Source organism: Leptonotus elevatus, chromosome 18 (genome assembly GCF_054856555.1).
Source record: "Leptonotus elevatus isolate MCC_2025b chromosome 18, RoL_Lele_1.0, whole genome shotgun sequence".
Taxonomy (NCBI): domain Eukaryota; kingdom Metazoa; phylum Chordata; class Actinopteri; order Syngnathiformes; family Syngnathidae; genus Leptonotus; species Leptonotus elevatus.
The window spans coordinates 16,944,204-16,968,573 of record NC_141256.1 but is presented as its reverse complement, the minus strand read 5'-3'; the positions used below and the strand labels follow the sequence as shown (position 1 = coordinate 16,968,573).

Genomic DNA, 24,370 nt, shown 5'->3' with positions numbered 1-24,370 from the left:
CGAGCCAATCGACCAATTTTCCGGTTGCAGCCTTCGGAATAATAGCACTTCACTTTCTCGATTTAAAAGGACATTTATTAAACAAGAAATGTATTTACATGTGACGACAAACAATGACACAGTACACGAGATCCACAAACAAATAAAAAATAAATAAAAGGATGTAAAATGATTTGTTCAATAAATTCAGAAACCATAAATCAATAAACCATCTTTATATTTAAAGAACACAAACTGCATTTGTAAATTTGACATGTCAGATGCATCAAATGATTTTTGATCTTACAGACTTGAAATTTAAAACGAAATTGATTTGAACAAGCGATTAACATCAAACAATAATGTAACATGTTACACAAGAGCTGAAACAAATTTAAAGGAAGGAAATATACATTATTGATTACCTACTGACAACAAAGTCTACAAACGGGATATCTTCTAGATTCACTGGCAAGAGGTGAAAATACACAATCTAGACAGCCCATATAAAACATTAGCATGTACAAAAAACTATCCTTTAAAAAAAAAAAAGGTTAATTGTGTGCCGTTCTTCCTAATAAAATAAAGTACAAGTGAGTCGTGTTTACAAATGTTTCACAAATGCCAATTTGACACTTAAGCCAGCTCGCCATTGGCAGACAACAACGTGGCGCGTTCCGTTATGTGTTTACTCTGCGCTTGACGTTTCGAATGTGGCGATTTTAACTCCAGGGGAGAAGAGGGGAGGAACATCTGCTTTGGAAAGATTCTGGAGAGGCTACAAAAGCAAAAGAGGAGTGCTGAGATACTGTTTACAAGCCAGTGGGAATGTTTGCGTTATCAATGAGACAATTGCGCCTCGTGAACGAGTGCAGTCAAGAGAAATCGATCTTTGTAAGTCAATCAGTGCAAGAACGTCATCGAGATGTCCCAGGATGTTTGTGAGGAAGGTTTAGGCGGGGGGGGGGGGGGGGGTTGCTAATTTTTTTCATTAGGTCATAACACATAGAAAGTAAACACGCAGATGTGAGCACTTGCTTGCGAATACGTGTGAGAATAAACAAGAAGTTCACATTGATATCTCTTCATATCGCGGATTTTCACAAATGGCGAGTGGGACTCGAACGGCGCCCTGGAACTCGCTGTACACTAATGAATATGCACGACAAGATGGCTGTCGTATTAAAGATGGTGTGTGCGCGGACGGCGTGCGTGTGCGCGCGCAAGACAAAGACGGACGGCGTGTGAGTCAATCCAGCGGCGTGCCGGTGCAGCTCTGGGATCGGCCGAGTGTAAACAGAGACGTGGGAACCACCGGGCCTGTTTACATCATCTCCATTCTTAGTGGGACCACCAGACCACACCGCACACGCGCGCGCGCGCGCACGCACGCACACATTGGAACGTCAACTTTTATGATTTAGCGATTTCTTACCCGTTGACACACCAGCCAACTGGTTGACGTACGTACTGTATTGTTGACCTTCCTACCGACTTGGCAACTAACTGAGCTACAAGTTTTACTGTACTTACCTATTGACTCAGATAGCAACCTGACCGCTAACCGACCGACTGAACAACCCACATTAGCGATAGACCAATACGGGTTTTCCAGGGCCGAAACCAATTATTAGTAGTCAAGGAGGCCGATAATCGATATTCATTTGCAGTGAAAGAGAAAAGATTAGTGTCAAAATTGTGTAAAAAAAAAAAAACGATTTTAAATATATAAAGAATTGACAGCTTTGTATAAGAGATTCCAAGAACATCAGCATGTGTTAAGCTAAATTAAAAAGTAAGCAAGTAAATAAATAAAGTTTTCCTAAATCTCAACATCATTTCTTAATTTTTTTTTTTTTAAAGTGCAGCAAGTTCCCATTGTCAGCATCATCTTCAATTAAGTGGAAATTTAAATAAATCCATAAATAAAAAGTTCCCTGTATCTCACTGAGCAAAAAATGCAATGCGAAATTGGGAATGTAGCAAATTTTGTGTTTTCGTCATGGTTTGTAAAAGGTTTCAAAAGATCTTTGCAGACAGTGAAATCTTTTGGGAATATGTTCCAAATGTCAGTGAAAACTGTTTGTGAACATCTTCCAAATCCTGATGAAACCCTAAATTCACTACGTTCGCAAGCGTTCACCGCTCATTGAGATATCCGATTTATCGGCCTTCAAACTCGTAAAAAAGGCCAATGCCCATATGGACTAAATATCTGCAGTGATAATCGGTCCAAACGATAATTGGTCTATCCCTAACCCGCATGCACAAAATACAACAAATACACTTTAGTTTCACTTCGGGGTGGACTCACTTTTGTTGCCAGTGCTTTAGACATAAATGGCAGTGTGTCGAGTCATTTTGAGGTACATTCCAAACAGATACAAAAAATAACAATCTAAAGTTTGGCCCTTTCCCAATTGAGACATCGGAGCGCGCGGGACAAACGATGCTAACGTCATAGCAGCAGATTTACTGCGCTAACATTAACACACCTGCACAAACGTAGAGGAGTGCGTTGCCATGTTTAGACTAGCTTTGCAAACGATAACGCTGACACATGAGCAATCCGTGGCTCGGCTCCAAAGCGCACAAAAAATAACAATTAAAAAGGAATAACGGCCCACGACGTCATCCGTAACGCGTGGACAGGCGCCCGCGCACTCGCGTCGACATTGCTGCGCAAGCTTGGCGGCCATATTTTCGAGGGGTTTTCTTATTAGTCAGTTGTATCGCAGCCACCTGCTCAACATTCATCACAGGAGTGACGTCCATTTCACAAAATCTTCGCCCATGATTTATCTCAAAGTTGAGTCATCCTCTTTTCCGACACGCCCTTATTTTATTCCTGACCTCGATGGACATGGATTTCATTGGTGTCAATTAGAGTATTTCACGGCTTTATCTTTCAGGCCAAGCCAAACATTACGCAACAAAGTCCAGATACACGAGAATAGGCTTCATTGTCTCAGAGGGACTTGTATTTAATACACATAAAAAAAAAGAAGACATTTTAATGTTGTGTGTTATTTTTGATCAGGTTGATCTAACTTTAACTCAATTTCCGGGGTTTTATTGATGTTTTCAGGTCCTCTTTCCTCAACTGAACACTTCAAGTAAGACTTCACATAACAACAACAAAAACGTACCGGTATATTTTCTTGTTTTTTTTTTGTAAAACAAAAATAATCATAAAAAATACTAAAGAACAATAAATAACAAATCACCTCAAATAAATCTTGAATAAATATATATTTAAGCTTCTAAAAAATATAAATAAATACAACTGTAAAAACTAATAAAAATAAACAAAATACAATGAAATAAAATGAATGGAGTGCCAAGAAAATAATAATATTATTTTAGAATCATTGAATAAAAAAAAAAAAAAAAAGGAAACCTGGAAGCACCCAAAACTAAATCTTGGAATTAAGATGCCCAACCTAACAGTGTGTGTGTGCATGCGCATGCGTGCGTGTGCGCGCGTTGTGGAAATGTCTGAATTGTGGTGGAGGTGTGGGAGGCGATGAAATAGAAGGAAGGACGTTTTTTTTTTGGGGGGGTTGTTGCTTATAAGTGTGTATGTTTGGGGGGCAAGCTGGGGTGAGCGTGCAGAATGATGGTCGGAAGGGTGTGTGTGTGTGTGTGTGTGTGTGTGTGTGTGTGTGTGTGTGTGTGTGTGTGTGTGTGTGTGTGTGTGTGTGTGTGTGCGTGCGTGTGAATGTGTCCATCCATATTGATCTGCTTTTGATCATACTAGTGTATGTGTTGTTTGCATGGGAGATTTGTGCTTTTCAGCACGCACACACGTACGCACGCGCGCGCGCGCACACACATAGTGATATTGAAATTAATGGTCTCCTCGGGGAGTCATCCAAAGGCCACGGGCGTTTGGGAGAAAAGATTCTTGGAAAAGGGCTTCATCATCAAAACATTTGCTCATTTCTAACCACATCTTAGCCGTCCACCGAGAGTGAGGCGTGGGCGGCATGGCTCTGTTTGTGGGGGGGGGGGCGGGGGCGGGGGGGGGTTAGCGATTATGCTAACGAAATACATACAGCAACAATGCGGCATTCGCTGCACCCAAAAACAAAAGATTAGAGGATGAGGAGGAGAAGAGGAAAAGCAGAAAAAAGTTCTCAAGCTTCGTCTTTGCAAGCAGGAAGCCATTAAACAGCCGGCCAATAAAAGCGTGTCAGATATATCGGACACGACCTGGCCTCCATGGAGATAGCAAGCGAAAGACCGCCTCCCATTCTCATCGCGCTGCAATTTACGGGCCCACAAATGTCTTCTTATTGACTCGTTGGCTTTCAACAGCGATGTTTCCACTTTTAGTACGAAAAAAAAAAGAAGAGAAGAAAAAAAAAGAAGAAAGAAAAAAAAAGAAGAAAGAAAAAAAAAGAAGAAAGAAAAAAAAAGAAGAAAGAAAAAAAAAGAAGAAAGAAAAAAAAAAGCCCTCCTGGGTAACACAATGTCAACTTGAGTTTCGGTCTTATTCATGATGAAAAATCCAAGTGTCATCATTTAAGAGAAGGTAAAGAAACAAACCATGTTTGTTAGATTTTATGCTTCAATTTGGTTGACAATGTGCTGCTCCTTCTGCTGTGTGTGCTTTGACCACTTGGGGGCAGTATAAGAAAGATATACAGTACAAAAACTGCAATTCCTCAGTAATACGTTATCAGTTGTTTTTGACAAAGATGAGTATCGTCGTTGGCCGGAATTTCTTACAATATTTCTGACGTCTGCTTAAAGCAATTGCAACACTGCTGCATTGCTGCTATTCATTTTAGCTCATTCGAATATGTTTTCAAATTATATCCAGTCGTAAAGGAGCATGTCTTGTCATATAACATCCAGCCACAGGAGGCAACAGTGAGTAAAAGCACTTGTTGCTGCAGAAACACATGAGAGCAATTTTTTCTTCAGGTTCAGGTTTAAATAAAATACAAACAATTCATTCAAATAAGCTCATTTGCAATCAAAGTAAAATCCTGAATGATTTATAAGAAGAAACGAGTCCATTTGTCTTGTGGACGTAACGTTTCTCACTTAACGCTCATGCTCTCATTTCAACATTTTGAGATGACATGGTCGCTTTTTCTCAAGTGCGAGTATGCAAGCGCATATCTGTCTTCAGCCCCCCCCCCCCCTCCCCGCCCCATTTCAAGCCTCTGCAAAGGAAGTACTTGTGATGATGTATGTTGTTTTCTTTGTACTGGGACTTGTTTTTCCGCCTGCTTAGAAACAGATTTGAACATCGTGTGTACGTTCAGCAGCGATAGCTTGCGTATTTGCTAGCATCACAAAAAACACAACGTAATTAACTGCTAGCAATTGTGCCATGTGCGTCACCTGAAGGGCTAGCATAGAGTGGGATTTTTAATTTTTTACACAAGTTAGTTTATATATTTTTTTTAAACTGTTTTAACAAGTTTGCTAGTTCTTTGTATTAAATTTTTTTTTTATGTTAATGAAAATGTCATTTTCACCAGAGATTCAAATTATTATTATTATTTTTAATATATTAATGTGTGCAGAATGCTAAAGGACATAATGTTAGGAATTAAAAGGCAACTCGTCAGCAGGAATATGAGTTGTTCTTCACAGAAGATAAAGAATATATGCCTGTTATTATTGTTGTACATGTTTCTGTTGCTCAAAAGATTGAAACATCGCCACAAACAGCAGATACGATTCGTATGGTATTTCCCATTATGTATTAGCATTAAGCTAACAGACTTGTAACCCACTTTATGCAAACAAATGCTCGTTTCGAGCAAAAGCTGGATGGTGAGACTTGTCAAAAGTCTCGCCAAACTCATTTTCTTCCATTCTCACGTTCTGTCCCGATACTTTGACGCAAACGGCGCACATAGAGAAGCAGACGTCGGGCGGGATTGTGAAGGAGGGAGGCCAAGGGAGGTTCGTTCATCCAAACAAACGTGCGCCCGCTTATTTTTACGACTGTCCCATCAGCCATTATCTGTCCTCTAAGTTATGCTGGAGTATAAATACAGAGCCACACAAGTGCACACAAGCATCCGTGTGTGTGCGTGTGTGTGTGTGCGTGTGTGTGCGTGTGTGGTCGTGTGCGTCCTCACCAGCCTTCCACGTGCACGCGATGCAACGCAACGGCTCGGTTAACCGCAACAGTTAATTCCACTTCAGCTCGTGTGCCGTTTTAGCGCTAATGGGCACAAAGCGCATCTTTCATCTCGCTGCCCATAAAAAAAAAAGTGGCTTTATTAGTTAGTCCAGGTGAAAAATGCAAAGGCCAGAGCAACAGGTGGGCGTCGCTTGCACCATCCCGGCCAATCACAAACCGGAAGAAAGCCACGGATGGAAACAGCAATCGAGATTCAAGCCAAAAAGGAAAAGTCCATTTGAGCTGGAGACCTCCGCCAAGGCAACTACGACAACTTCCTGACTTTCTCAAGATACGAGCTGTAGTTCAGCATTTATTTATTTTTGCTTTGATTTGTGAGCACACAAAAAAATCAGTGAACTCAACACAAGTCACTTCACAACAAAACATAAAACAAAGAGAATTAAGTACATGTTGCAGATTTTAAACAACCACATAACTGTGCTAGCTTCATGCTAACACCAAAGACAGGCTAATAAAGAGCATCTATGTTCCGATGGTGCTGTCACACTTGAAGAAAAAAAATCTTTCAACTCATTTGCAACTCCCAAATTACTACATAGCAATTATTAGCGGACTTTGCCGTGACCCAAATGGAACACGTGCTAGAAAAGCAACAGCAAAAACGAAAACTAGTTTCACCATAGAAACAAAATCGATCTGTCTGTCTATCATACCAGGATGTACAAAAAATAAAGTCGGAAGGACCCATGTCCTAAAATGAACCGCAAGTCAGCCATTTTGTTTTAATATGTCCAGCATTTCTGAAAGGTTAAATGATGATGGCAACAATTTGAGTCAGAAAAAAAGAAAATGAAAAAACACGTCAGCGAAGCCGCCCGAAAAAAAAACAACAACCTGAAGGTAAGTTAGACAAATGACGTTACGCGTCTGTGTGTCCCGTTGATGCGTTATCATTCACGACTTGTGTAAACACGGAACGTGGCGTGAACTTTCGATGTGCGGCGAGCACCTGTGTTGGCGCCACGGCCAAGTATGTGTGTGCGTGTGTGTGTGCGTGTGTGTGTGTGTCGCCCGCGGGGTGGCCACATGTGCGCAAGTGCGAGGTTGAGCGGACAGACGTGACGTCCCGTTTGGCGCGGCAGAGAAATGAGCCGCACGGTTTATTATCTTTAATTAGCATCCGAGGTGGAAAAGATAGATAAAGAGCGTCATTTAGCTGATGGATGTGATCTGTATCCCCCCGCAACCCCCCCCCCCTCGTGAAAAAGAGCAGGAAGAAGTGTCATCAGTTTTCCTCTCCAATTTAAGTTTTTGCAAAAGCAGTATCTTTTTTTATCACCATTTTGAATATTATTAAACTATGCACGCCTTTTTTAAGGCTTCGTTAACGCAACCTGATCTTTGTTTCGTATCAAATTTGTGAGACATTTTTGTTTTCACTTTTCAGGAATTTTTCCAACCAACGCAATCATTAGCATGAAGCGCATGAGGTTAGCTTAGCACACATCTGTTTGCAATTAGGCCACAGAGGCGAGATGCTTTAGCATCTGGCCTGCGCAACTAAGTGGACCGGAGCTTGGGTCGCACTCGCACGTACAAACAAACACGTTCGCACACTAATGAGCTGACATACACGCGCACGCACGCACGCACGCACACACGGACAGGCACTTGTCTGCTTCCTGCCCTTTTTGGAATCGGGTTGAGAGGATTGTGGGGGCTCCCCAGAGATTTGCCGTCTCTTTTATCAGGAGTCCCATCTCACCTCTTAGTCATCTCCTGGTGTCTTCCGGTAGCATTATGCCGGCGTCCCGCGGGACCGCCAGCCACACTTTTGCGAAAACACGGATTAAGATGAGATGTGGCGGCTTAGGTTCGGCACACACACCAGGGTTTGCCAATGTACGGGGGCCCATTCTTTAATCTGGCACATCAAATATTTATATTCTCGAAAGGTCTGTTGTATTGCTTGTACTATTTATCCATATTTTTCCTCAAAATTGGCGGATTAAAATGTATTATTTCATATATTCGTTGATCTCATTCAGTAATTTGGATTCTTAATTTCATGATAAGATTGTATTAGCAAGAAATATAATTGTAATTTGTATTGACATTAATTAACGTGTTATTAATGCATTATTAACATGTTAACATGTCTCCCTTTCTTACAAATGTTCACCTATTGTACAAATGTATCCGTTGTAAAAAAACAAGGTTCAATGTACATTAATTAAAAAAAATGTGTTTTGAGTTAATTTAAAGTTCCTTTAACGCCACTATTTTTTTTAAACGTGTGATTAATGACCGTTCCTTACTTGGAAAGCCTGTACTGGGGGAATTCCAGTCGCAACGCAGCAGATACGTCCACGTCAGAATTTGGCAGTAATAAATGTAATAATAATTCATATATTTGTGAAGACAAGGGGTCAAGTTGAATTTTATAATTTAAAAAATGTGCAGAATTTACTTGATGTTAAAGATTCGATAGCTCTTAATATGAAAAGAAAAATGCAGAGCGGTCACCAACGTCTTACAAATGCAATTATGCCATCTGGTGGCAGAAAAACGACCTTAACACAAATCAATATCACACTCGTTTTTGACAGTACAGTACATCTTTTTCACTCCACTTTTATGAATTATTATGAAATTACTGTATCAATGACTAAAAGATGTAGCCACGTTTCTACAAGAGAATGAAAACTTACATAATTTCTAATGTATATTTAGGACAGATATAAAATTTGCGATTAATCGTGAGTTCATTCGATTAATCGTGAAGCCTTTCGATTAATTACGATTAAAAAATAATAATTGCCTGACACCCCTTGTTTAAATACATACACCAGGCCATGCATTTGTGTTTGTATGTAACACTTTGTCATCCATAAGTCAAATCAAGTTACCTCCCTGAAGAAGATGGAGGCGGTAGCGGCAGATGCTAGCCCAGGACGGACGGGTCTCCGTGGCGGGCACAAACTCCCCACGGGACCCGCAAGGAGGAAGGGAGGGAGACGCGCTCACGCGGGTAACGTCTCTGGCCCAATCAACACGTGGGCCCAATCAGCCGTTTGGGGTTGCGCTTTATCCGCTGATGGGCGGCAGACGGCCTGCCAGGCGCATCTCACGTGAGCCTGGAGTTTGTTGGGCCAGCGCCGGAAGGCGGACAACGCCGGCCGCGTTCAGGGACGGCGGACGACTCCTACGGAATCGCTGATAGCGCAAGCACACCAGATGATAATGAGCGTATGTTCGTATCAGTCACAAGATATGATGCAGTGAGGTCATAATTGGAGAGGGGGAGGGCGGGGGGGAGGGGCTTAGGAAGATTGGCAAATGTGGTAGCAGACATAATATTAGGTACACCTGGTCACTTTTATCAATACAAATAATGGTACGAATGTGTAGAACTGCCAATGTGGAGGAATTTTTTTTGAACATATTTGCAAGTACACTCAAACATACTTTGTAAGCTTTAAAGTCTACAAACATAGCATATTTTCCCATAATGCCTTGTGGGAGTGAAATTACATCCATAAGTTGTAAAATTAAAAACAAAAAATGTTTATTAATAACGTTTATGATTTATTATTATGCCTGCAGTGCGTTAGTTAGGTTCAGCCCCCCCCCCCCATATTGCAACGGTGTATTGAAAATAAATAAATAGATAAACAAATATGCTATGTTTGTAGCATTTAGCCTGCAAGTACATTTGCACATATTTGAATGCCTTCAAAAAATAGTTTACTGAACAGTTACACACTTCCGTATAAAGAAATTAAATATAGTAATAATAGTTCATGAAATTCTCAAAAACATTCAATTTGATACAAATCAAGATGTTTTACAAAATTATGATATGATACTTATCAAGTGCTTCTCAGCAATTTGTATTTTGCTAGTTACGAACGACATTAATCAGTGAGATTTGTGAGTTGAGTATAAACAATGACATACAATTTAAAAAGTAAATAAACACAATCTAAAAAAATACATACACATTTTGAGGAATTTGGTCTGCTTGACAAAGAAAATAATATCAAATGAAATAGTTTGTTAATTTCCGTCATCCAATTATGGTCATTTATTTAGTGTGCAATTTTTAGATATGGTCCTAAATCTTGACCTCATTGCATACATCAGCATGCACATTTGGTATTTCGGTTTTGCCTCCATTTATTTTTCTGGCAGGCCGACACACTTGCAAGTGTATAAAGTGCTCGTGTGTTTGTTTGCGTCTTGGCTGTAAAAGTTGAAAAGTTTGTTTGCGCTCAACTGTTTTGACTCTGAATGTTGTGGTTGGGGGGGGGGGGTGAGGATGGGGGGGTGAGGATGGGGGGGGGGGAGTTTGCGGCAAAAGGATTTAGTGGAGTGCAGAAGTCTCACACATAAACACACCCAAAGTCTTGAATGGGAGATTGAAAAGTCAGCACTTTGTTTATAAAGTGGCGAGCGGCTCACGGTGACAGAGCGCAGGACTCTGGAACCCGTTGTCGCTTCCGGGACCGAACGACCGCTTTGGCACTTTGACCCAAGACGTCGGCGAAATGACAAACGTTGCATCTTCTTCACAAAAGAGCCACGAGTGACGAAATCAATAAAAGGAGAAGACGACCCCACAGTTGCGATTTGTGAAAAATTGACCATGTTTGGACATCAGCGCTTTCCACCTGACAATGACGATAAAACAGCGGTTCGGAATTGGTGCATTTGTGACAGCTGCCAAACTTTTGGACTTTTCTGAATGACACACCCATCACGTGCTTATGAAGACAAATGTGTGTGTGTGTGTGTGTGTGTTCATTCCAAACGATACCCTTGAACGTCTTCCCAGCGTAGGAAGAAAACTTCCAGGCCGCGAACCCGCAACGTGGCGCATCCGTCTCGAGTTTGCTGGCGTGACCAGTTTCCTCCCTTCCGGATGCTCCTGTCAGCAAATATCGAAGGGATTGTTGTCTTTTTTGAAATATCATAATGGTCATCATCATATTTGCCATGCAATCAAAATGTTCATAACTCTCTCTTATTGTCCGCTACATCCTGTCCTGGTCGCTGCCCGTTGGGTCTTTGCACTCCCGACAACCTCCCTTTTTTTTTTTTTTTGGGATTTTTGGGCTTCAAGACGGACTTGAACTGAGAAGAAGCCGCCTCGTGTTGTGTTGTGTGTATCTTGGATGTGTGTGTGGCTGTGTGTTGGGGGGGGGGGGGGGGGGGGGTTGCCGGGAATGGTGGGGGGGGGGGATCGTGATAATGGACAGAGAGCCGAAGTGTTCGGACAAAGATGGATGATGTTTTTCTCACCCCCGGCTTCCTTCACAGATTACAGTTGTTATTCCTCGCACGGCCTCCCCGCCAAATGCTCCATTTTGGACCCCCCCCCCCCCCCCCCCCCATTTTCCTATTTCATTTTTATGATTTCATTTCTGCATGACAAAAACGCGGGATGGTTTCCCACTGGTGAATAAGACAATATTTGGCTTCTTGTTAGGCCCGCCACACAAACGCAAGCGGACTGTCGACGTCGATGATCAGTTTGCAACGACGTTTCCCGATAACAACAGCAATCGGAACAACGGTTATTTTTTTTTTTACGATGCAGCAACGTGGTATGTGTGTGAAGGTCAATCAGGCCAGGTGTACGGTTACAAATAAAATTAAAAAATAAGATTCCTAATACAGGCGGTATTTTGATGGGATTACGATTTTGATTCGATAAAATATGGCCGTAGCTTTTTTCATGGTTATGAAGATCAAACAAGACGCAAAAGCTCTTCAAAATCCAAACTATCCAAATGAATTCAATTCAAAGAAAAAAGCCGTTAAACCGATTTATATCTGTTGCACAGCTCTCATAAAAGACAATTCGATACATACCTGGATAAATGGGATGCAACACGATGCAGCGATTTTTATCGATTCAACTCAAAGCGTTACTTGCAGTAGGATAAAAACATGACTTTGCACATTCCGCATTTGAGAATAACGCCAATTAGTTCCGGAAGCGCAATAATAAAGTTACCACAATGTCAGTTTATCATCTTTGAGCAACTTGTTACATTCGACGACCACAAGCAGCTCTTTAGTGAGCAACATCTGGAAGCCGTCCCTTAATGGTGACATCAGACCACCACAGTGACCTTTGACATCCAACCGGCTAATTAGCAGCATGTCCTTCCATAAGGGTCTCGGTCCCCCGTTTTTGTCTTTCTTCAAGCCTCCCTTGCTGATATCCTTACGTCCACCTGTTGTCTTATGTCAGGAAGTTGAGGAAATACTTTGGCTTTGTTTGAACATCTCCACGAGGATTCATGATCACAAAGTCATTTTGAGAGCAGATTTTAGCAGAGATGAACCAACATTTTCAATGGCGATGATGATGATCATAATCAACAAACTCTGATGACGTGCTCCACCAACGTTAGACAAGAAAACAAGGTTCACAATTTCATGTTGCCAGGATGCATGGCTTCAATTTGGCAACAATTCTACAACGTTTTTTTCTACAAAATGGCTGCTCCAAACCAAAATGGCAGACTTTCTCTGTCTTTTCAGTCATGACTTCAAGCTGTGAAAAGCGGCTTACGGGGCTGAATTTCCGCAAAATTCTGCAGTGCTGTATCAAGACAATTTATTTGTCCTAAGAATAACACGGACAAGGAAATGAAGCAATTTGACGAGGGCCTTTGCACCGCATGTAAATAATTAACGGTCATAAAATGATTTTGTTTTTTCAGCAAACAAAGGAGGACGTGCACAGCTCTTCCTTTTTTTTTCATGAGCTATTTGCGTCCCGGTCGGCCTTGTTCTCTCTGGTGAACGCGCGCAGCTCAGAGGTGCATCATCAATCTGGCCGACTTTTCCGCTTTGAATTCGAGCCCACCCAGGAGGGACTCGGACTCCACGCTGGCGATCTCGAGTCTTTCCCCAAATCGGCCGGCGTTACTTGCACACGGGTCGCAAGGTGCGATCGAGGCGCATGGCTGCCGAAGGCCAAACGGGGGGATTGTGGGGTACCTCGTATCCATTACATCAGAGGGGGCCGAGGCGCCAGTTTGCCATTTGAGACGTGACCCCCCCCCCTTTTTTTAAACCCAGCCCCCCTCCCCCCTGCTTGTCCTTGCACTCCACCCGGCGAACTGGCACAATGTGCTGAAAGTTATGTGCGACGTGTGAGTGGAAGGGTCTGCGCGCTAAGTACACGTCATCCAACCATCAGGCAACTTCCTGTGAATCAAATTGCTCGCATTGAGCAGCGCTGGGACGCAGCAAAGCGCAAACCTCGGCTTTTCTTGACAATTTTTTTCATCTCAAATAAATACCCCCCCCCCCCCCCAAAAAGTATGGAATCCGGAAGCCCATTTGTTTCCCAGAATCAATGTGCATCATCGGGCTCTGTCACGTGACAGAAAGTGGGCAGGATTTAGACCAGGTGAAAACAGGTCTAATTTACATGCACCACTCAGTGTAGAAATAAGCCGGCAAGATGGCGGCAAGACAAGAGGAAAGAATCTGTAAAAGACAGAGAATGTCCAAAGTTTGAGATGATTTGACACTTCAAAATGCAGCGTGTACCACAAGAGCATATCTAAAATCGACAAGATCGAAATTAGCGAATCAATGTCAATTGCAGTAAACCCGCAGACAGCCAGTTAATGCTACACGCTCATTCGTTGACACCCACGTCACTCACCAGGCCAAATACTAAACACAGTCAAAGTTACAGCTACGACAGCAGAACATGAAGATGGCAAGAGGACAAAAACTGCAGCACCTCATCCAGAATGTTGTTTAACTCATTCACTGGCAGCCATTTTGACTGAAGCAACCCCCTTCGCCCCCGGCTGCTTTACTGGATTTTGACTGATTTTGCAAGATCCACAGAATATTGTGTTCTATTGCTATAAAAAAGGAACCTACCAAAAGAAAGATTAGAGTCTCTTCATTCATCAGGAAAAGTAGAAGTAGCTAAGTTTCACCATTATTCACAAATCTGCTTTAAATTGTGGGGAAATTATTTTGTTTTGCAACATGGCCCTGGTTGATCTCATACTCTGCTGCCACCTGCTGGCCGTTTTGGTAATAACTACCATTGCTTCAAGCGTTCTCTTCAGTTCAGACGCTGCATCAAAACCTTCCGTAATGCTCTAGCATAAAAAACGCCTTGGGGGGACATTTAAAATAGAGCGTATTAATACGTTTTTGGGAGCAAATGAGTTAATTACGCAATATAATTTTTCCACAATTACTTGAATAATTTAGGGATAAGCCTAATCCTTTGAATACTCCATTTTTATTTCACCATACAAGTGCTAGGCAAGTTAATTCATATTGTGTGCAGAAAAGGCTTTTATTTTTCATTGTTGGAGATTTAGCAGTAACATTTTTAACTTTTGCGATTAAATAGTCTGTATTTATTTACTTTTATTGAAGTAAGAGTCAACTTCTACTTTTATTTAAATATTTGAGCAAAAAGTTGCTCTGCAAATGATTTATTTCCGACAAATAACATTCCTTTGTTCGGCTATCTGTGCCAGCATTGTATAATGTTGTTATGCCGTTGCAGATGTATTGAAACCTAAAAACAAAAAACAAAGAAGAGCATTGGCTGTATAAAAGCTGAGAAATACTTTTTTTTCCAATAAAAGTTTGACGTTTGTGAGACTGGTCTGTGGACCATCCCCGTCCATTTTCTCCTCCCATGCGCGCAGGCCGCCGCCCCCGCTACTCGCGGAGATAAAACCAAGTCCAGCGGAGATTTTCCGCACCACTCATGAGCACACCCACCCACGCACGCAGCCCCCGGGCGCCCACTTTCTGAAGCCGGCCTGCGCGCATCACTCGCACCCGCACCACAGCACCCGCACCCGCGCCACAGCACCCGCGCCCCCACCGCCACCATGTCCACGGGCTCCCTGAGCGACGTGGACGACGAGCTGCTGGACGGCATCTTCAAGTTGGCCTCGGCGGACAGCGCCGAGGAGAGCTCCAGCGGCGAGGGCCAAGACGGCGAGGGCCAAGATGGCGAAGGTCAAGACGGCGAAGGCCAAGCAGCAGCAGCAGCAGCAGCGCGCGCGCCGCCCACCAAGCGCCGCAGGACGGCGTCGCGCAAGGCCCCGTCCCGCAAGGCCTCCTCCGCGGAGCAGGAGGACGGCGGAGGCCCGCGGGAGGGCAAACAGGTGCAGAGGAACGCGGCCAACGCGCGCGAAAGGGCCCGGATGCGCGTCCTGTCCAAGGCCTTCTCGCGCCTCAAGACGTCGCTGCCGTGGGTGCCGGCCGACACCAAACTGTCCAAGCTGGACACGCTGCGCCTGGCGTCCAGCTACATCGCGCACCTGCGCCAGGTGCTGGCCAACGACAAGTACGAGAGCGGATACATCCACCCCGTCAACCTGGTGAGCCTGACAGACAACGTCCAGGGCCCGATGCAAAACTCCTTATGGGTTTTGCTGAGATAGCCGACTTGCGTACAAATAAACAAACAAACAAGACTGCTAAAAGTCATCAAAGTAGTATGAAGTCAAATTTTCACTTGCCTAATTGCATTAACACAAAATGCATTGTTATTTATTAGTTAGTGCTCAACCTCCATTGGAAATTTTTAAGATTAATTCTTGCTGGCATGAACTCAAGTATGTCGTATTTCATTCATCGTTTGTAATCATTACTTTACACTCGCTGCATCCAAATCATTTATTTTCACAAAAGGACTTGATATATTTATAACAAAATTGAGTCACACTTGCAATGTAAAAATCCACAAGAAAAATACCAAATAACGATAAAAGTGTCAGTGTTGTACACAGTTGTCTCATAAATAAAGGAAAACTATAAATTGCATTTTATGACAAATATGACGACTGCTTCTAATACAAGAGCTGCATTATCAAATAAGCACGTGTACCTAATGAAATGCCTCACATGAGCTTGTGTGATAGATTGTCAACATCAGTTGTCGTCGCTTAATTGTTGCTAATGTGAACAATCCATCAGTTGAGCACATCATTCATTTTAAGGAGCATAAATGCTTGTTCAATTCTGTTCTTTAAAGAAGTATTTCACATTTTGCAGCACCTGTTGCTATTTTAGAACTCAAATCCAAACCAATGAATAAGATGCAGAAGAAGAAATCGTTAAAGCAACATTTTTCCACGCATTGGAAAAAAAAAACGCCACAGAATATGATCACAAAGCAGCGAATCCAATATGACCAAACATTAGAGCTTAAGTAACTTTTCTTTCTTGATTTTTGTTATAACTCGTCCACTTGATTGGTTGTAAGTGGGGTAAATCCTACAGGCCAGTCCTAAAAACAATAACGACGTGATTTGAACAATGCCTAAGAAAAAAACTGCATTTGAATGTTTGCAATTTCCCGCCTTTTTTGCCTCCGCAGACGTGGCCCTTCATGGTGACCGGCAAGCCCGAGAACGAGCTGAAGGAAATGCTGAGCTCCACGCGCTTATGTGGCACCACCGCATCGTGACCAAGCACACACACTTTGGATACCTCATCTCTGCGGACTTTCGAGTGGGAATAACGGCCTGGACGGACGGAAATCCATGATGTCCTCCTCCTTTCGTTCCCGTAACAAGAAACTATTTAAATGCATTGTCCTTTTTTTTTTTTTTTTTTTTTTTTTTTTAAAGTCATTCTTTATTGTCTTTGCTGGCCAAAGACAATAAAGGCGTTCTCGGCGTAAAATGTACTCTGCGTAAACATTTGTAGTCAAGTCTTTGAAATTGTACAGATGCTACAGCAGGTACAAATATATATCTATCTATTTGTATCACTTTTTTGACACTTTGTTGTGCTTTGGTTTGTGTTGTGACCTCACCTCTGTTATCCTTTTGGAATAATAGCCAAACCTGAGCAGAGATAAGTGGCAGTGTTGTTGCTAAAAGATAAAGCTGGATGCGGTTGCCGTTGCATAAACAAACGTTGGCCTGCTAAAGATTATCTTTGAAAACAAGAAAAAGACTGGCTCGTTTAAACCCCAAAATAGCAAAAAACATGAATTAAAAAGACTAAAAGGGAAGTTGTTGTTTTTTTTTTTTTAAATGAGAAATTAAAGGGGAAAGGAAGAGAAAAGAGGAAAACGTGCGTTAATCCTGCCCAGAGTGCTTGTTTTAATTCTGCTGGGTTATGACCGGTGATGTTTACATCCCGCAGACAGTTATTTATGCATTCTGACAAAAGGCCTCTCTCTCGCTCGCTGGCTCTCTGATAGCAACCCCCCCCCCCCCCCCTCTTCGGTCCAATTTTATTGGCAAACACACACACTTGAAATCTTACAGAAAAAAAAGCAAAGCGTACAAAAATAATCCTTCGCCACAAATGCGTTTAAAAGCAGCAGAGGAGGCAGAAATCGTCGGCGCTAATGTTTGGTCACGTGACAAATACGCTTACCTGCACTTTAATCCGAAGCAGCTCAAGTGTACAATGACAACGAGTGTTACTTTCGGCTGAGAATGTTCGCTATTCAGTTAAAAGGTGGAAAAAATAAATAAATACAAACATTGTCAATTAGGGAGACATGCTGTGCACAGTCGGACCTCCATAGATGAAAAGTAGCGAAAATATATTGATTTTATTATTTATAAACATTTTATTGCTTAATATCACTCGTTACAACCTCATCAAACTTTCCCTACACTCTATTAACACTTCCTATTCGGGCTGGGGCTATTTTCAATATTCTTAAAATGAGTTTAATGTATTGATCATCCCATCCGTCCTTTACTCGAGTTAAAATGGATTCCGCATATTACCAATACAAAGTATGCACATGAAGAACATGTATTATTTATGTCCACTTGGGGTCGCCCTCCTCAGGCTCGACTGCACACTGTCGTATCTGTGGCTTTGAATGAATGTGTGTGTCTCCAAAAGACGGGGCCCGACCTGGCGGGTGACGTGGGAGTCAGCGAATGAGAGCTCGGTTGTGAGCTCAGGCTAGCAGCTAGCACGAGTGACTCGCCGCTAGTTGAACGTGCTAACGACGTGTTTAGTTTGTTCAAAAAAAAACGTGCAATGATGGCTGTGTCTGTCCTTGACCACCCGCGGGGCCGTATAAAGCGTACTAGTAGCCTATGCGGCGCTAAAGAACATCAAATACAAATTCTAATGACTCTCAAAGCCATCCACAGTTAGGCCCATGTACGAGTACAGATTTTGTCCTCAGTATTAAGAATCCAAAAGTGGGCGGAGACAAGTCTGAATTTGGTTTGCGAGTCTCGTTCGCCGTTGTCATTCTTTTGACTGTTGTCCTGATTTGTCTTACGAGTGAAGACAAAGCGCATACTAGTGCGCGGATGTGGAGCATGTGGAAGAAAGTTTCATCACACCTCACCTCAACAAGTCGGCGCCGTCGCAATAAAAGAGACGCACCGATGTCACTTCAAGGACCCTCACCTCATACATCAAGCAGTGGCGTGGCAGGAGCCCCCCCCCACCCCATTTCCCCCCCCTCCCAACAGCACCCTTTGAGAGACCACCTGGGAGAAAATAAACTTGGCCGGCTGCCCCCCGAGCGCAAGGGAGGGGTGAAGTGGAAGAGGGATTTCCCATACTTGCTAATAGTTTTGTTGGACGTCAGCCCAAAAGGAAAAAAAAAAAAGAAGAAGACATTTCGTTGCAGCTGATGCTGTCATTTGTTGTACTCACTTCAGTGTGTTCCCGTGAGAATTTAGGAGGTGGTCCTACAAAAAGCAAAGTCAAGTAGAGTGAAAATACGTCTTGTAAATTTGAGTTTACAAGACGTATGACAATTTTTGAACTCAAACTCTAAAACGGACATGAAAGCGCGAAGACTCCGTCCACACACACACTGACTGTTTAAGACTTTTTTTTGGTGCACTTGTGGCCAACAACGAAGGGCTCTAAAGTAGCCCCGCCAGTGAAAAAACTTGTGCCCACATGCAGAATTTTCATTCTGCTTTTCCCCCTCGTGCCGCATTTCCTCACATATCACATAATGGCAGGATGTATTTGCAACAAGGAATAAATATGACGACAAATACTGCAGCATTGCTAATCGAGCTAAGAATATGACTCAAAATGTAAGCAGTACTGAGGATTTGGAGAACAAGCCCAAGCTCTGCAGGCCATTTGTCAAAATGTTGTAATGCTGCCATCTAGTGGTGTCTTTCTCTAATACAGGCACTTACATTGATTTCTGTAGATATAACATAAAAGTTGACCTTTTATGTTGCATTAGCTTAAATGCAGTCATTCTTGGTGTGGAAGGTGAAAATACATTCTTAAGTTATTTTTGCATTGTTTAGGAAAAGCAGTGAAAGTCATGAAAGAAGATCAAAATCCATGGGGACTTGCCTGTCACGTGGGTCGTGCATCATTCCGTTCCGATATTTGAAGCATCACTTGAAAAAGGCACAATTGCAACATTGCGGGGGCAAACACGTACACTTGAAAATGTTTGATCTACTTACCATATTTTTAAACGGGTCCCCAAGTGATTTTGCTACGACGCCATCACGCGCAGGGATGTTGTTGATGTTTTTGTCTCCAACCACAAGGTGGCAGCATCGCACTTGGACGGCAGTGGCTGAGGGCGCCTCATTGTCAAGCCCAGCTGGAAGAAAACATCGAATAACATGTTGAGGCTCATCATTCACAGTGGTGGGTTGTGCATTTGGAATCTGGGGGGGCTTCAGTGGGGGCTTCAGTGGGGGCTTCAGTGGGGGCTTCAGCGGGGGCTTACCAGACTCAATCCAGCTCTTAATAACACAACCATCAAGTTGCACTTATACAAACCATGCATATGATACAAAACCACAACAGAACAACACACAACTGTGCCATGTCTGGAGCAGTTCATAATCAAAATGAATCAAATAGCATGACAAAACTTTTCTATGAAATACATGAGAAACAGCAGACATGCATGCTGATTTGCCAATATGTGGCAAACACTACAAATGTGTCGTGCTCGTCCAACTTGGCTGTGACAAGTTTTAACATTTTGCTCTGCGGACGTCACTGAGGATCAGCGCTCTGGCCCCGTCAGGACAAATTTGAAATCTGATTGGTTAAAAATAACTGGCCCGTTGCTGGCCATTCATTATGTGACCACGCTTGCAACACAAAACATGCACACTGTATCTCAAATCATCTGTCCTCATTGAAATGAATACGAACGCAGTTTAATCCGTTCCAGACGCCACCAAAAATCCAACTAAAATATTTTGAATAAGGAAAATAGCACTCTATAATATTGTTCTATATAAAAAAAGTACTAAAATGATTCAATAGAATGTAAAGAATTAAACAGGTTATGGCGTACAAAACATGGCCACTAGGGGGCAGTATAATACAGCCATACAGACATAAAGGAAGAAGAGTTTCACAACTACTGTAAGTGATTCAGTAAACCACAATTAGTTGATTTTCACAGGGGACGAAGATTATATGAACGTGAGAAATGCGATATGGTTGTTTTAAATACACAACATGCATTTCTCTTTGTTTTTGTTGAGTTTGACAAGAAATATCCTTTTTGACAAATTTTTCTGCATCTGCCAAACTGCTTGTACCTCAAAACTTCTCACGTCTTTGTGCATAGCCGCTTCGGGACTTTGATTTTTGGGATAGTCTGATCCAATTATGGCGATCAAAGCGTGGGCCGAGCGTAAAGGAGGTCACACACGTCCAAGTCGTAAGAGCAGTGTTAGCGGACGGAAAGGGGCGACGCGCTAAATGATGTTTTAGCAGGTGGGCACAATTACGCCGTGCGCGGGGTTCCCCGTGTGCGCAGGAATTACCCGGCGTGTTGTTTTTACAGGATTCAAGTCCATTACAATTAGGAAGACATGAATCACAATCACCTGCCGTGTGTTTTTTTTCTCCTCAAACCCGCCGCAGCCCACTCGCGACACCAGATGACTTGATTTCCTGATGCTTTCCTTCTTAATAACGCCACTTAAAGTGATAGGGCGCAGACAAGCGCGATTCCGTGCAAGTGTCCCAACAAGTGGCCATTCATTCCCCGACGACATTCGCAGGAAGCCCAAGCGCGACGGGTCAGTGCGTATATAGGAGCGCAGAACAAGCTCTCACTGTTGAGTCCTAAAGGGGGAAGCTAATCCGCCCCGCGTGTGTGTGCGTTCAAACGAGAAGCGTGTGCGTGGAGGCTGTGCATTAATTAGTGCTTATCAAGCAGAAAAACGAGCCGAAATCGCTCACAGGTGACATTTGTTTATTTGATCTCAATTAAGCGTCCACTTCGGGAATTAAAAGTCGCTTAAAATTTTCCAACACGAGCAGACAAGAAACAGGGGAGCAAAAAGTAAAACACGGGCAGAATCTCCGTCCAACAGTGCCCGGCTGCGCATTTGCTATTTGGGCCTTCAGTGCCTTCTTTTGGTGCTGTCGATATCTCTAACTTCACTTTGAGATACGTACATTTTGTCCTAATTTGTCCTCATTCCAGTTCAAGACATATTGCTGTCTGTAATAAGTCTTGCTCTGACCAACCAATCAGAGGACGGAAAAGGTTTGACATCATTGAGGGCCAGTGAGGATGAATTTGAAATGAGACGGGTTAAAGAGACAGTCCATACTCTGCTGATTGTGAAGGCCCCGGGCAGATTAGATTGGCATGGCAACACATAGACGATGAAATTTGATTGGACGAAAAAAAATAATAATAATAAATCAACCACACGCAAATAAGAAATACTGCCAATAGAAAAGCAATGAAATGAATAGAATAGGCTGCTCTTTTCATTTTGGTTATAAATGTATGTCAGTGCTTCTGATAGGCCATCGAGTTGTTGCCCGACCACCACGCTGCAAAAAAAACGGGAACACCTCTGACTCCGGCCCGCACGTGGATTCAATTATGATCCCGTGGAATTCTGCAAAAGTAGTCGGCAATAAGGAAAATATTCCTCTAATCTGGGGTCTTCCTCAAGCTGGGTGTGAAGGAAATATGAAAAGGGGGGGTGTGGGGGGTGACCCCCGTTTAATTGGCTCCAGATTTGACCACCCAATTGAAAAAGCACCGGCTTATTTGGTCGGGTCGGGGATTTTGCTTGTGTGTGAATAAATGGCCGAGGTGCCTCCAAATGGCTTATAGGAAGCAGATGGAGTCAAGCGAAGAAAGAAAACAGTCATTTCCACAAGAGAGCTGAACGCAAAACACAGCATGGGGACACCGATTAGTGGGAATACGAGGGAGGATCACCAACATCGCACTCGCTTGAAAAACACAAAACACAACTGGCTGGCATCAAGGAACATTTTTTGCACATTTTGATGTCTCAAATCTTGTTGCCACCAAAACTTGTCATTTGACCAACAATGACACTCAGTTGAGTGGAAACACACACACACGTATTGGAGTGTCTGTTTACACGCATTGGTCTTTAAGAGGCGGGGCTTGCTTAGTGTGACATGCATTGGTGACTGTGGCTCTCCTTTCCCACATGTGATGGCATTAAAGTAATGACACTCTAAAAAACATGTATGTTATATATTTTAATTTAAAAAAAATCGATTTGCCTTTAATAGAAAGACATACAGCAATCGGATCTATTGGTACATGAAGATTGATCTCCGGCTGTCAGGTCACTTATTTGGTGCTTTTTTTTGTTGTTGTTGTTGAACATATTGATCCACTTTTCTGTCCACTTTTTCTCTTTGGATGCCATTTGTCCACCTTGGTACTACTGATGCCCTTCCGGAGAGCCGAGTGTCAGCTTTCGTCCCCTGAGGATCACAGAACACCCCCCCCCCCTCCAAAGCCGAACCCTCCCACCCCACCCCCCCTGAACGGCATGCATTTTTAATGGACACACTCCTGCAGCGGACAAATGATTTTTATTTTTGACAGGGATGGGTGGAGGGGGTGGCTCCTGTTACATAGGGATGATAGGGAGTGATAGGGAGCATGCGCGTCCAAGCGAGCATGGTGAACACACACACACGCACACACGCACACACACACACAAACACAAACAGAGTCAAGAATGAGCGCCTTGATAAGATCACATGCATTCAAAAGTCGCCATCCACCCGTGTTTTTACAATTTCTACATGTATGCTTACTGCTCTTATACACACACACACACATGCACGCGCGCACACACACACGTCCTCCACTTCCCATGGAGTGTTTGCCTAAATGTCCACTTGAGTTATGACGGGCTCCCGTCCAAGCCGGCCAGCCCACTGAGGACTTCATTAAATGAGGATTAGAGCCGGTCTGAAAGCCATTAACGCAGATTTCAAAACCCCGCTTTAATCCCAATCAAATCAGAATTAAAATTCGCAACGTGAGCCCGCGCGTGATCGACGCACACGCCTCGTCACCGTGGCGACGAGATTTTGTCAAGATAAAGGGTAGAATTCAATTTAAAAGAAATATAACTAATAGTCTAACACAACTACAAACTAATGTACGAGTGCTGGATGACATGACGATCCTGACGGCGCTGGAAATTTTTCATCGTGCCACTTTTTTTCCTATCATTTCCACTAGGTGGCAGCCTGGATAACTACTCATAGAAGTGAACCACGACACATCGGCATCAAACATGACAAGATTACGATGCGAACGTAAATCTAGCAGTCAATTAAGAATAATAAACGACAAGAAGGGTGAATGCAAATAAACAATACTGCTTTGTATTCGTTCACAAGAAGAGATCACGAGGAGTAAATAACACAGGGAAAGACGGATAAGCCTTGCTAATTGCTAAGCTAACCGACTAATGTTAGTGCTTGCGTGATCGATTACACTTTTCACAATCATTTTTCCTGCTCGGATGATTAGTTAACAAGATTGACAGGGTTGGAGGATCGGGCCGAGAGCGAATGTTGAATCCCGTCACAAAGTAGACGTGCAAAAACTAATTCTATGGCTAAATATCCATCTTAAAAATTCCAGCTGCAAACAAAAAGTGAAGTCAATGTAATCTGCATGCGAGAGAGGAAAGCGCAAACGAGCGAGAAAAAATGTTGCCCGAGAGAGTATTCCCAGGTGCGACCGCAGCATTCCCGCCATGCACCTCAACTAACCGCCGACTGTGTGTGTCGTGTGTGTGCGTGCGTGCGTGCGTGGAGAATGTGACTTTGATTTTGTTATCATTGGCTGGAACATTCAAGTTGAGCTCCAGTTTGGCTGTGAGCAAGAAAACTGCAAGAAAAAAATATAAGCCAACACTGATACGAATGACAAATGAGCCCAAATTTCTCTTCATTCTATTTTTACCAGAGTGTGTGCGTGTGTGTGCGCGCGTGCGTGTGTGGCAA

At 43.0% G+C, this 24,370-nt stretch overlaps 1 protein-coding gene and 1 long non-coding RNA gene across 3 annotated transcripts in view; one reads left to right on the top strand and one right to left on the bottom strand.

Annotated features, from left to right (window-relative positions):
* Positions 1-152: 152 nt before the first annotated feature.
* Positions 153-24,370, bottom strand: part of LOC147158954 (uncharacterized) — a 33,658-nt gene continuing 9,440 nt past the window's right edge. Inside the window, exons 3-8 of one of the 2 annotated variants that reach the window (XR_015090709.1) lie at positions 19,546-19,688; positions 19,430-19,476; positions 18,761-18,795; positions 10,914-11,024; positions 9,004-9,310; positions 153-757 (exon numbers count right to left, since the gene is read on the bottom strand). This is a non-coding gene — a long non-coding RNA (uncharacterized LOC147158954). Of the gene's footprint in view, positions 758-7,372; positions 9,311-10,913; positions 11,025-18,760; positions 18,796-19,429; positions 19,477-19,545; positions 19,689-24,370 lie in introns of those variants that run through there. The other variant, XR_015090708.1, reaches the window with a different exon arrangement.
* tcf21 (transcription factor 21) lies at positions 14,850-17,132 on the top strand. The gene is made up of 2 exons (XM_086060633.1): positions 14,850-15,489; positions 16,491-17,132. Exons 1-2 carry the CDS (start codon positions 14,995-14,997, stop codon positions 16,578-16,580), a joined length of 585 nt encoding a protein of 194 aa, XP_085916759.1. The 5' UTR covers positions 14,850-14,994; the 3' UTR covers positions 16,581-17,132.